Source organism: Leopardus geoffroyi, chromosome C1 (assembly GCF_018350155.1).
Source record: "Leopardus geoffroyi isolate Oge1 chromosome C1, O.geoffroyi_Oge1_pat1.0, whole genome shotgun sequence".
NCBI classification, from domain to species: Eukaryota; Metazoa; Chordata; class Mammalia; order Carnivora; family Felidae; genus Leopardus; species Leopardus geoffroyi.
In genome coordinates, this window is record NC_059328.1 from 139,081,021 (window position 1) to 139,095,948 (window position 14,928).

The 14,928-nt window shown below is 35.2% G+C and overlaps 1 protein-coding gene across 12 annotated transcripts in view; it reads right to left on the reverse strand.

Moving 5' to 3' along the window:
- ORC4 (origin recognition complex subunit 4) overlaps positions 1 to 14,928 on the reverse strand; it is an 82,502-nt gene that overhangs the window by 4,056 nt on the left and 63,518 nt on the right. For all 12 annotated transcript variants that reach the window (XM_045479749.1, XM_045479740.1, XM_045479738.1 and 9 more), the window contains 3 exons: positions 13,029 to 13,180; positions 10,179 to 10,352; positions 4,857 to 4,943 (listed from right to left, as the gene is read on the reverse strand). In XM_045479749.1, coding sequence (XP_045335705.1) covers positions 4,857 to 4,943; positions 10,179 to 10,352; positions 13,029 to 13,180 — 413 coding nt within the window. The remainder of the gene's footprint in view (positions 1 to 4,856; positions 4,944 to 10,178; positions 10,353 to 13,028; positions 13,181 to 14,928) is intronic.

A 14,928-nucleotide genomic window follows, 5' to 3' on the forward strand; every position in this document is an offset into this window, starting at 1 on the left:
AGTAAGGCAAGGAAGAGAGCCAAAATAGGTTAAGATTACTATTCAAAGGTTATTTTGATTTCATGGGAAAATGGAGTAGGGAAATACCTGAGCTCACCTCCTCCCATGGACACACCAAAGCTGCAACTACATATAAAGCAACTCTGTGAATGCCCTGAAAACTAGCAGCTGAGGATATTTTAAAAAGCCACACTGCAAAGGGTAATAAAGGCAGAGATGTGGTTGGGGTAGGAACCAAATACCCAGTGCAGTGCCTCACAAGCAGGAGGGATGTCACTGGTGTAGAGGTCCTTCCTGAGGAGTGAGGGGTTCAAGCCCCACAGTGGGCAACTTCTGCCTTGGGTATCTGCACTAGGAAGACAAGCTTCCATAATGTCTGGCTTTGAAAATCAGTGGGGCTTAATTCTGGGAGAGCCAGAGGGCTACAGGACATGGAGACTCCATTCTTACAGACCCCATACGCAATTACAATTGTTCAGAGGGAGCAGTCTGAAAATCGTCTGGGCCATACAAGAAGGTACATTAACCAATTTAAGGTATGTGCTGGAGGGGCAGGATTCTGTAGGAGCTTTCTTTGGGAATGGAAATGTTGGCAGAACTATTTTTCTTGTCTTCCTTCAGCTAAGCTCATTAGATACTTACAAGAGCCAGCCGTGGCACTATCCATCTACCTTGTTAGCACCACTATCCATGCCAAGGGCATTCCCCTGTGGAACAACCCCACCCAAATCACCCACCTAGTAGGTATCCCTTCTAAATGAGTCCTACTCAAGGAAAGAGGGAGCCAGCCCCACCCACCAGGAAGCACAGAAGAGTCATGGTAGGATCTCACAACCAGCCACATAGGGGCTGCCCCACCCACCTACCCTCAGCAGCGACAGTCTGCTCTCTCAGCCACGAGGGCCAGCTCCACCTGCACACACTGGTATGCCCGCAGTAGTTGTGGTGAGGTGCTGCAGCTATTTGGGCCAGGAGCCAGCCCTGACAAGTGCACCCAGTAACAACAGGGGGGTGCAAGCAGCCCACATGAAACAGCCCTGAAAGCTCCAGTTCTAGTGACCAGAAAGGATTGTGTTTCTGGGCTCCAAGGATGCCTTCTACATGAGACCACACTACCTTTAAGACCAGGACATGTCGCTGACCTACCTACTATAAACAAACACAAATTCAGACAAAATGAGGAGACAGAAGAATATGTTCCAAATGAAAAAAGACAGAACCTCAGAAAAAGAGCAAAACAGTATAATTAAGCAATCAGCCTGATAAAGACCTCAGAATAATGGTCATAAAGATGATCACCTAACTTGGGAGACGAGTGGACAAACTCGGCAAGAACTTCAACAAAGATATAAGAACAATAAAAAAGAACCAATCAGAGCTGAAGAACGCAATAACTGAAATGAAAAATAAGCCAGAGGGAATCAACAAATTAAAAGATGCAGAAGAATGGATCAGTAATCAGAAAACAAGGTAATGGAAAGGACCCAAGCTGTACAGCAAAGAGGAAAAGGAATCTTAAAAATGAGGATACATTAAGGGACCACTAGGACACCAAGCATACTAATATTCACATTATAGAGGTCCCAAAAGGAGAAGAAAGAGAGTAGTGGGCAGAAAACTTATTTGAAGAAATCATAGCTGAAAACTTCCCTAACCTGGAGAAGGAAACAGACATCCAGGTCCAAGAAGTACAGAAAGCCCCAAAGAAGATGAACCCAAGGAGGTCTACAATAAGACACATAATATTCAGAGTGCCGAAAGGAATACACCTACAACAAAGAATATTCTACCTAACAAAGTTATTATTCTGAATTGAGGGAGAGAGAAAATTTCCAAGATAAAGTTAAAGGAGTTCATCACCACTGAACCAGCCTCACAAGAAATGTTAAAGGCACTGCTTAAAGCAATAAAGAAAAGAGCTCAAGAGGAATGTTTACAAAATTTTGGGAAAAAAAATTCACTGGTAAAAGTGAACATATAGTAAAGGGAGGAGAGCCATCACTTATAAAGCTTGAAGGAAGGTTAAAAGACAAAAGTAACACAATCAACTTATCTATGATTAGTTAAGGCTTATATTAAAGGATGTAAAATATGAGACCAAACACATAAACTGTAGGAGTTGGAGGAGAGTTAACATGCAGTGCTTTTAAAATGCCTTTGAATTTAAACAACTACCAACTTAAAATAGATTAACATACAGTGTTATATTTATATATGTATATATATGTGTATGTGTGTGTGTGTGTGTATCTATATACATGTATATATGTACATATATACATATAAATACACCTCATGGCAACCACAAACCCAACAACTTAAAACAGATACACAAAAAATAGAGAAATGAATCCAAACACTATACTAAAGAAGTCCTCAAATCACAAGGGAAGACAGCAAGAGAAGAATAGAGAAGAACTACAAAAGCAACCAGAAAACAATTAACAAAAGAGCAATAAGTATATACCTATCAATAACCACTTTTAATGTCAATGGACTAAGTGTTCCAATTAAAAGACATAAATAAGGTTGCTGAATGATTAAAAGAAAAAAACAAAACAAGATCCATCTATATGCTGCTTATACAAGACTCACTTCAGACCTAAGGATATATACAGACTGAAAAGTGAAGGGATGGAAAAAGATACGCAAATGGGGGGAAGCAAAAAAAAGGCAGGGTGGCAAAGGTTCTATCAGACAAAATAGACATCAAAAAAAAAAAACAAAAACAAAAAAAACCACAGACTGTGATAAGACACAAAGGACATTATGTAATGATAAAGGGATCAATCCGGTAAGAGAATATAACAATTGTAAATATATATGCATCCAACACAGAAGCACCTAAATATATAAAGCAAATATTAACACAAAAAGGGAGAAACTGACCATAATACTTTAAAAAAAAATTTTTTTTAATGTATTTATTTTTGAAGGAGAGAGAGAGACAGAGCATGAGAAGGGGAGGAGCAGAGAGAGAGGGAGACACAGAATCAGAAGCAGGCTCCAGGCTCTAAGCTGTCAGAATACTTTTTATAATTACATTAATTATAATTTAATACTCCACTTACATCAGTGGATAGATTATCCAGACAAAATCAGTAAGGAAATATGGGCCTTAACACACTAGACCAGGTAGATTTAGCAGATATATACAGCTCATTCCATCCAAAAACAGCGCCAAACACATTCTTCTCAAGTCTACGTGGAACATTCTCTAGGACAGGTTACATGTTACGCCAGAAAACAAGTCTCAATAAATTTAATCAGACTGTAATCATAATTAAGCATGTTTTCCAGGTATAATGGTTTGAAACAGGAAATCAGGTAACATGGTGACTATACTTACGGTGAGCATTTTATAATGCATTAAAATGTCGAATCACTATGCTGTGTGGCTGAAACTAGCATAATACTGTATGTCAACTATATGTCAATTAAAAAACAAAGTATTATTCAAAGCCCTAGACCAAATCACAAAGGCAGACCTGTGACTTGTATAAACTTTTTGCCTACCAAATTAGCTAGTTCAGGTTAGTGTTATGTGACAGAAGTTACCCACTTTATGTTCAATTGTACATAAAAAAAAAAAAAAAAAAAAAAAAAAAAAGCCAAAATGACACCTAGAGACAACTTGTCATGTAGCTACTTGGCTTTCCAACAATTTGAAGATTCCTTTAAGTGTAATTTTCATAATATTTAAATTTAGTCATTACATAGGGTAAGCAGAGTTAGCAGATGAAAATGTTATGACAACTGCTTACATTTGAATTACAGGTAAACAATGAATAATTTCTTAGTGTAACTATGTACCCTGTAATATTTGGAAAATATTTATACTAGAAATTCTCCCCCATGTTAACTAGGGCCCAGGGTCCTTAGTTGAACAGAAGAGTTTGGAAATCCTTGTCCTTCATTTCTCTATTGGGAGAGAACTTGGTACATAGTAACTCCTTCTCTTACTCATAGTCTTAACTGTAACTTTTCCCTTTTATTATAAAATATCTGTGACATACAAAAAGGCAAAGAAATGATGTAACAGATATTTATGACCACTTCCTCAGCTTATAAAATATAATTTTACAGACTCTATTTCTTCCCTGGTTGGACTCCTACTCTTTCTCGTACAAAAAACCATGCATGCTGTTATACTTCTACTACATATGTATACATTCCTAGACAACACAGTGTAATTTTCAAGTTTTATATAAATACCATATTGTACTTATGCAACTCTCTTCATTGAACATCTATTCCGAGAATTTATCCATGTTGAGGTATCAATTCCAGTTTGTTCACTTTCCCATCATATATCCTCATTGATAGATATCTGTTATTTCCCTTTTTTTGCAATTATAAACAAGGTTGCTGTAAGCAATCTTGTACATGCCGTCTTGTGCATCTGAGTTTCTCTGGATATCTAATTTACCAAATTGTTTTTCAAAGTATCTATACATATTTACACTACTCGCAGCCATAAATTTAATAGTCACATTTATTATACCATTAGACTTAAATTTCTATATACTAACAATGAGCATGTTAAAAACATAATTAAAAACAAGATATCATTTACATATGATATTTGTATAATATAATTTTCAAAGAAAATGAAATACCTAGGTATACATTTTAAGCATGTACAAAATATGTGTGGTAAAAATTATAAAATGATGATGAAATAAATTAAAGAAAAACTAAGTAAAAGGAGAAATGTACCACAGTCTGGATTGGAAGATTCAGTGTAGTAATCATGCTAATTCTCCCAAAATTTACCTGTAGGCTTAATCAGTTCCCATCAAAATGTAATTACCTAGTGAAAGAAAATGAGTGGTAAAAATAAAATGAATACAAACCAATAGCATGTGTAATGACCGCAGGTTTTTGCTGACATTGAAATGCTTTTGTAGTACTTCTCGTACACTTCTATCTTCTGTGAGACACTAGAGGGGAAAAAAACCCAGTAAAACAGGTAAGTAGTAAAAAGGCAGTTTAAAACCTAACTATAATGTTGTGCCTCACTTGTTGCTGTAGCTCATTAATTCTGACATTTATTTATTATTAAATATGTGTTGGTTTTATTTGTAGAATACAAAGATCAAAATAGGTCAAAATGAACTTTCCAGTCTATTAATTTTCTTCTTATCCCTTTATGTTGATTAAATATACACAAAGGTAAAACAATCCTTACTATCCCAAACTTTCTAGTCTAAAAAGGGAATCTATAGTCACACCAGTGGGATGACCAAAATTCAGCACAAAATACAACAGAGAGTAAGAATTACTATATTTGGGAAAACAAGGTAAAGCATTACAAAGAATGCTTAAACTGTATGTATGAGTCAATACGCTAAAAAGAAAGCATTCCATCTACAGGGAACAGCATGAGCAATGTAGGAAGATTGTGGCATACTGACAGAAGATGAGTAGTCCTGCACCTCCAAGTTTCAGTTTTCTCCTGGTCAGTTCCTGCTAAATCTTCTCACCTTCTGTTAACTAAACAGGAAAGGTTATGACAGTGGCTAAGGTCCTTGAAATTAGCTATAGTATTCTGGGGGAACTTCCTTTGAGGAGAATTAGTTATGGTCCTTTTAAATGCTCTTTTACAGGAATTTCTCTTATACTGCCATGCTGAGATGGTGTTCATTCTACTTATTTGATTCATTTGGGGTAGGACTACAACAAACATTCAAGTTAGGCAGAATATCCAGGTTCAACCTTATCCTGAATATGTTTCTTGGATGAAATTCCACAGGCAACCTGTTATCTATACCATTGCTTTGTTATAACATGGGAATCAGAAAAACTTGCTGGATAGTCAGTACTGAGAGACAGGATAGCTCCCTCAATGCAGCCCTCCCCTCTTACAGGACAGGGCCTCTGGCCATGGTGCTGACTTATTTTTCAAATGAAGCTCCTCTATTAGCACACCAAAAGTAAGTGGCAAATGAGGATTAGGATAAAAGGAAGAAAACTCTAGAACTAACTCCAGTTGTACTAGTTCTACCTTATTAAAGAACTGCAAAATTGTAAAAAGGAAACAAACAAAAGACCAGACAGTCTTCTATCTTCTCACATTCATTTCTACCATCTGCCCCTAAATTCAGTGATATAGAATCAGCAAAAAATGACCAAAAACACAAGCGTTAGCCATCCTCCTACCACACGGCTACCATTTTCTAAATCATCCAGAATTATGCTTCATCAGTAACCCTTATCATCTACTTCCTTTATATACCCACTCAGATGCACAGAATGCAATATAGCTGGGAAGGACAGAAAGATAAATGACAGCACAGTACAATCTGGGCTATGTAATTCATCTTGGGAAAAGACAGGAAGTAGAGACAGAAATAACAGAAGACCTGGCAAAGACATTTAAATACTATGAAAGACTGCATTTGAATGTCTTGTAACTGTACAAGGTGAGTCTGTGAGGCACTGAAAGTGGATTCAGAGGCCAAAGATCCAGAGCTCTGATCCGCTACAGACCTATTTAAGGAAAGGGACAATGTGGAAGTACCAAATATAAAGTGTTCCTAAAGAACAGAATCTTATAGTAAGATACAGTATCAAAAAAAGTTTCCTGAGCTGACAAGTATCTGAGTCCCAGGTGAGATTAACTTGGGGAGAAGGGTACAAGGGAAAACCCACACCTAATTATATCATAGCACAATATGTGAATTTTAAGAATAAAGTCAACCATTTTTGCATACAATTCTGTACAGTTATACTAAGAATAATATGAAGTATCCATCAGAACAAAATGGGAAAGGGAAAGCAAAAATAACATGCAAAGTTTGAACTCTTTATGTAGTAACAACTTCAGTATGTATATGTTTGAAATGCTATAAACCAAATAATTACTCCGTACTAAAGGGAGGGAGATAGGCATGGATATAAGGGAAACTTGTATTTTTTTTTTTTTTTTTAAGAGAGAGAGAAGGAGAGAATCTTAAGCAAGCTCCAAGTTCTGTGTGGACCTCAACATGGGGCTTGAATCCCACGACCCTGGTATCTTGGGCCAAAATCAAGAGTCAGACACTCAATCAACTGAGCCATGAGCCATGCACCTTTCACCGTATATTTATTCCTATGAACTGATTAATATTTACTCAGTGAACTTTTAGTAATTTCTACACCCAATGTGGGGTGTAGACTCATGACCCCAAGATCAAGAGTCACATGCTCTTCCAAATGAGCCAGTAGCGTGTTCCCATTTGAGGAACTTTAAAAAAATAAAAAATGACAAAATTAACAGTACTTATATGAGTAGACCATATTTTATAATCAAAACAAGAATCAAGTTTTAGTTATGCAAGATGAATAAATAAAAATATCACATAAAAATGTGAGTATGGTAAACAATACTGTACACCTGAAATTTGTTTTGAAGATAGATTATAAGTGTTCTCACCTCCTCCCACAAAATAAAAATGGAAAAAGGAAAAAGGAAAAAGAATAGAAAGAAAATGGTAACTAATGAAGTGATAGATGCATTGTATAGCTTGATTGTGGCATTTCTATATGTATTTGTATATCAAAACACCAAGCTGTAAACCTAAAATATATATAATTTTTATTTTATCAATTATAGCTCAACAAAGCTGGGAAAAATTAAAAAATTGTTTAAGAGCAAAATAAATGCAAAGTTCTCACATTTAATTTGGTATTGATATTCAAGATTAAAATCACTATTGCTTCTTGAATCAGGTTTTGTTTTTGCTTTTGTTTTTGTTTTTAAGGTCGGCTCCATGCCCAGCGTGGAGCCCAATGCAGGGCTTGAACTCATGACCCCGACATCAACACTTCAGCTAAGATCAAGAGTCAGATGACTGACTAAGCCATGCTGGTGTCCTCTGAATCAGTATTTTTGTATCCTTTGGGTAAATACCTAGTAGTGCAATTGCTGGATCATAAGGTAGTTTTAACTTTTTGAGGAACCTCCAAACTGTTTCCCAGAGTGGCTCCACCAGTTTGCGTTCCTACCAGCAGTGGGTTCCCCTTTCTCTGAATTCTCACCAATATCTGTTGTTTCTTGTGTTAATTTTAGCCATTCTGACAGGTATGAGGTGATAGCTCACTGTAGTTTTGATTTGTATTTTCCTGATGATGAGTGACGCTGAGCATCTTTTCATGTGTCGGTTAGCCATCTGTATGTCTTCTTTGGAAAAGAAGATGTCTTTGTTTTATGAATGTTGTAAGTATTTAATGTATTTTGGACACTAACCCTGTATCAGATGTCATTTGCAAAAAATCTTCTTCCTTTCCATAGGTTGCCTTTTAGTTTTGTCCAATGTTTCTTCCACCATGCCAAAGCTTTTTATCTTGATAAAATCCCAGTAGTTCATTTTTTGCTTTTGTTTCCCTTGCCTCAGGAGACATATCTAGTAAGAAGTTGCTATGGCTGATGTCAAAGAGTTTACTGCCTGTGGTCACCTCTAGGATTTTGATGGTTTCCTTTCTCACATTTGGTCTTTGATCCATTTTGAATTTATTTTTGTGAATGTTATAAGAAAGTGGTCCAGTTTCATTCCAGAGAGGCAAACCATAAAACAGACTCTTAACTATAGAGAACAAATTGTGGGTTGCTGGAGGGGAGGGGAGTGGGAAGGTTAAATGGGTGATGGGTATTAAGGTGGACACTAGTGATGAGCACTGGGTGTTGTATGCAAGTGACAAATCAGTGGATTCTACACCTGAAACGAATATTACACTGTATGTTAATGAACTAGAATTTAAATAAAAACTTGAAACTGCAAAAAAAAAAAAAAAAAAATACTGCTTTGACAGAAACAATATTTTTTAGAGCCGGTGAATACACACTGTGCAAATTTAATTGTCTAAAGATCTAATTATTTGCATCAGTATTTAATATTATAGATCAGTTTTTCCAAATTCATTCATTCATTCATTCATTCATTCATTTATTTATTTAAGTTTATATACTTTTGAGAGAGAGAGAGGGAGGGACAGAGGAGTAGGGGAGGGGCAGAGAGAGACTCCCAAGCAGACTCTGCACTGTCAGCATGGAGCCTGATGATGGTTTTGAACTCACAAACTGTGAGATCATGACCTGAACCAAAACCAAGAGTCAGACGCTTAGCCAACTGAGCCTACCAGGCTCCCCTCCAAATTCTTTGAAAACCAAGGACTCTCCATTATCTTCCACCTTCACAAGACCCATAGTTTTGAAAGATTCTACCATGTGGGATTTATTCAGCAATAGTTTTTCAATTTTGTTATTAAACACACTCCTGGCATACTCTCTCCCTTCATCCTACCAACTGAAAATTACTTAATGTTTGTTTATTTTTAGACAGAGAAAGAAAGAGTGTGAGTGGGGGAAGGGGACAGAGAGAGAGAGAGAGAGAGAGAGAGAGAGAGAATCTAAAGCAAAAGTAAAATCCAAAGTATCTCACGAACCATGAGATCATGACCCGAGCTGAAATCAAGAGTCAGATGCTTAACCAACTGTGCCATCCAGGTACCCCTGAAAACTCTTGTCAGTGTAAGATAAACTGATGCTAGTATGCTGAGTTGATATGACAATGGTCTATATAAGTTAGGCTATTCAACTTAAGTGTAGGTAAATTTATAGAGTCCACAAGGTTTATTAGTTAACTTTTAAATCAACATGTGAATGTGCCTTGGTAGCTAAGACTCTCAGGGTTCTAGGGACTACATGATGATATTCACCAACACAGACAATACAACCATGCCAAGCCTTACTTGACTTAAGAGACCCAAATGAGATAAAAGTTAAAACTGTCTGAGAATTAGAAAAGAAAACAATCCACACTGGATAGTTAGTGATGAACCATTAAGCTCAACTATTGCTAAACTTGTAAATAAAGAAAATAAATTTTTTTTAGTAACCTAAATATTAACAAAATAATCTAAAATATAAGTAGATATAAATAAAACAAAAATCTCACTAAAGTTCTTTTGAGAGAAAAAATTTAGGATATGACATTTCAATCTCCTTTAAAACACACACACATATGCGCACACACATAAGTGTATGATTTGTGTTAATGCAGTTCTATGCTACAGTAACATTAGAAGCTTTGTGCTAATTTACAATTTTTTTTTTTAATTTGTAGGTTTTTATTGCTTTCAATGGTATACCAAAGCACAAAAATTACTTTAACATTATTGCCTCTGTTCCAAGTTACCTGAATGCTCTCATTCCACTTCTCAGTGAAGAGCTTGTCTGGAAATTCTGCAGGTAGAGATAATTGTTCTTTAAATATTTTAAGATATTGTGGAAAACCAAATGAATTCATTAAATGTATCTGCCGGTGAGAAAATCGTGACTTCACTCTTTTTTCTAAGAGTTCCAAAATATCCTTAAAAACAACAACAACAATCCATATAAGATGCATGTTTTTTAAAAAACAACATACCAATATTAGAAGTATACATATTCGAACAATCACCTGTAATTAACAATGTTTATCCTATAATACATAATTGAACTTTAAAACTTGTGTAAGCCTCCAAAACCTCAAATCATTCCCTTGATTTCTTTAATTATTACACAAGCTAATTTTATTAATTCCCTTCTAAGCATTGGTAGGCCTGGTGTTATCATGCCTTTTACCTACTATGCTACTATCAGTTAATCTTTAACATTCTAAGACCAACAACAATTGCAAAAGAATTGTAACTATTACTGAATAGTTCTACATCACAGTAACACCAATAATTTAAGTGTTTATTTACTTATTTTGAGAGTGAGTGTGACTGGGGGAAAGGCACAGCACAGAGCCCAACACGGGACTCGATCTCATGAAACATTAGAGAGTGTATGACCTGAGCCGAAATCAAGAGCGGACACTTAGCTGAGTGAGCCACCCAGGTGCCCCATCACCAAGAATTTCAATAAGGAATCGCGTATTCTATAAAGAATTCAGATTAAAGAAATGGTAAAATGTAGTAAGATTATTACATTCCTGAAAATTTAAATATCTTCATTATTTTATGTAACAAAGACTCAAGAAATAGTACATGTAATGGAGAAAAGCTGACTTCACAAAACTACCTATAAATTCAAGCTGAAGCAAGCTGAACTACAAGAACAAACTATAGGAGAGGAAACTTGCAGGAACACGGCATGACACTGATAAGTTATTCTGTCTTTTGTCTTTTTATAGTGATATTTTAGAAACTACTTGCATTTGTGCTATTTGTCCTTAAAAAGTTAAAATCAAGTTTACTGTCAAGTTTCTATAGTAAAAAAAAACTTAAAAATGCTCTGGTGAGGCCCTAAAATATGGATTTTTAAATCTACCCAGATGATTTTCCTAATTACTAGGTTGAGAAACCAATCATATAGAGCTTGAAAGAATTCAAGTGATCAACATGGGATCATGGTTAGTCTGGAAAGGAAGACAGGAAAGACTTAATAACTTGGGTTTAGAATGGAGAAAGTGAATAAAAAACCTGGAATGTTCTTAATAGGTTAAGTGCCAGCATAATTAAAAGAGACAAAAGTTATGTTCAGAAACAGCAGTATTATAAATTTATTTTCTATTAAGGAGTAGTTCTAGATCATCCATATAGGTAGGTGCCTGAAAGGTAGTGGAAACAACACTCTATAGAACCAATAATTAAGAGCTTGAACTTGGGAATGGAAAGAAAGAGGTAGAAGTAAAAGATATTTTAGTGGTGGAGAGTAATGATAGAAGCTGGCAATGTGGGAATAAAGGGGATAGTACCAAAAAAGAAATACTTCCACAGGGAAGAGGTTGTTTGCTGGCAAACTCACTAATCCACCCATCTTTTGACTTTTTTCCTATAAACATGGACATATGGATATACTTAGAATTGAACTGCATAGTTGGAGAATTATACATGTAGAATTTTTAAAGGCCTAAGATAACACTGCTAGGGAGCAGCTGATTCTTTATTTGGTCCTTCATTGGGTCAATAACATTTGCCACTGCTTCTTCTACCCAAAGAGTTTTTTGTTTTTTTTTGTTTTTGTTTTTGTTTTTTTTTTTTTTTTTTTTTTAGCAAGAAGATGCTTCCTTAACTCCTGTGGTATAACTGCTGCTTTTGGCAAGGAGAAATAAAGACCTGGCAGATGTTCTATGAGGGAGGCTTATTATGAAGGCATATATCATAAGCTCTAGAGCACCGGGAAAAGAAAACAGAGAAAGACACTACACAGAAAAACAGCACTGGCAGGAGGACTGTTGAAAGATGACTTAAAGCATTTCATTGTTCTAAAAAAAAAAAAAAAAAAAAAAAAAAAACAGCTGCAGGAAAGAAAAAGAAGTAAATGAGCCTGATACAAGGCTACCAAGAATGCAGGAGGGAAAAGAAGGATGAAAACAACAGACTCATGGCAGCCAGAGCATGAGAAGAGAGATGACCCTTAAGTACCAGTTTTATCTGAATTCAGTAATAAAGTTTATAATGTAAAAGAAGATAAAAAAAAGGCCTGTGTAGCCATCTGAAGGTACATAGGGTTCAACATGTAGAGTCTTCACAAAGTAATGTCATAGCAACAATGAGACTATGGTTACAATCATTCTAAAATCCCCCCAAAAAGCAAAGAAGCCACTATCTACTGTGACATCTTGACAGAAGTAATCCCTTCCATTTCTCAAGATGTGTACTTACAAAGAGGGGATAGTATCATTTTTACTCAATTCCAAGCATTATCAAAATATAGAATGAATCTTAAATATAAAAGTAATTAGCAATTTTTATAACATGATAGTAAGATTATTTCATTGTCTTTTTACTTGCTAATGTAGAAATTATACTAGCATAATCTGACTTCGCATTTTCATTCAGTGATTCCACTGGAGAGAGGGAGGTATTAGTTTATGAGTATGTGTGAGTAATTGTTTCCTTCAACCTAAGCTGAAAAGTAGGATAAATGCACAAGGCACTGATAAAACACATTTGAAAGAAATGCTTAATATAATCACCTACATAAGTGACTACATCAGTAATTAAGCTTTAATTATCTAAATATTATAATCAATTTTTTAATAGAAAGAATAACTTACCAATCTACATGTAAGACCAATAACTGCTAGTGGAGTCTGTGCAGACTGAGAAATGTCAAAAAGATTATAGAGGAGTGTCTGGTTTTTATGATGAGCAAAAAGATCAAATTCATCTAATATGAAGATCACTGGGCAACTACTAGACCTGTCACCTAAGATAAAATAAGAGTTCTATATTAATAAGCAATTATATCAACCTTTCTTAAGTTTCCAAATTATTCACTACATTTTAGTTGTTAAAACTCAATTCAACAAATACATACTGAAAAAAACTACTATGGGTAGGATACTTAACAGTGCATGTACATTTATTCAACAAAAAATTGTTCACATGACAAGATAGCCCTTACTGCCCTCAAGTAGTTCACAGTCTAATTACCAGATTCTAGTTTACTAATAAAAAACTCAAGAATTATTTAAGTGATTATGCCATTATTTTTTAAATTATGGAAACATAATCTTTTACCATCAAAAAATTGACAAGGATCTCTTAACACCTACATACTCCAAAACACTATGGTATTAATAATAAAGGGAGCAACTAACTTATGAACAAAAACTTTTGCTTCAAAAGAGACTTGTTTAGTTAGCAGAAGTACAAAGTGCATTTTCCCAGGTGCTTAAAATTTTTACAAATAAATTGTTAAATTATGAATTCGACCAAAGCCATTTTTAACTCCTTTTTGAGCCCTGCCCTGACAATTTTAATATTTCAACAGTAGGGAAAGTTCAACATGACTCTGTGAATTCATTTTTCTCATTACAATGAGGGAAAATACTTTAACGGACGAATCGCTATTACCTTAAAGTTTACGGCTTTTTAAAAAAAAATTTTTTTTTCAACGTTTATTTATTTTGGGACAGAGAGAGACAGAGCATGAACGGGGGAGGGGCAGAGAGAGAGGGAGACACAGAATCGGAAACAGGCTCCAGGCTCTGAGCCATCAGCCCAGAGCTGACGCGGGGCTCGAACTCACGCACCGCGAGATCGTGACCTGGCTGAAGTCGGACGCTTAACCGACTGCGCCACCCAGGCGCCCCAAAGTTTAGGCTTTATATTTACACACACGAGTGAAAAGAAAATCTGATAAGAGGACATTTAACAGATAATAAAACATATACAGAAACCTAAATGGCATGAAAAGCCCGAGGACTACTTAAAAAGTCTATAAACAAACCTATATAATATAGAAATTTAGTATTTGATAAAATATGCCATTACAAATCAGTGGGGAAAAGTGGTTTATACAAGGTCACATCTCAACTTTACACCTTATCAAAATAAGTTCTCACCAGATTATAAGTATATGTTAGATGAAAACATTAACTAGATGTCTTCAAAATCTGAAGACAAAAATTTCGACTATGTAAAAAATTTAAAACTTCAGCAGAAAAGTCCAAACCAAATTTAAGAGAAAAATAAGTGCAAGAATTTTCATGAATGAGTATGAGATAAACATCACCAAAATAAGGCAAAAGAACCAACAGGAAATACACAAACCAAAAAATATCAGTGCCCAATAAAAGTATGAAGTGGTGAGCATCATTAACACCAACATTATGCATATTAAACTAAGAGATGTATTTTTTTCTCTTAGGCAAATATGAAAAATAATAACTTTGAATAAAAGTTGTGAAGGAAAAGGTACTCTCAAATACGTTTAGAAAATAGAACTTCCAAGGTAGTTTGGTTATATTTATACTTTTAAATGTGGTACAGTTTGATCAAGAATTCTACTCACTAAAATTTACCCCAGGAAAAATCCAAATGACAATTTAAACATTTCTTCCTAATTGTACAAAGTTAGAATGTCCAGAACTGGTGATTAAGAACCTAATTTAATATATTTGGAGCATAATTAATTTATAAAACAGAATAAATGAGAACCATAAAAATGAT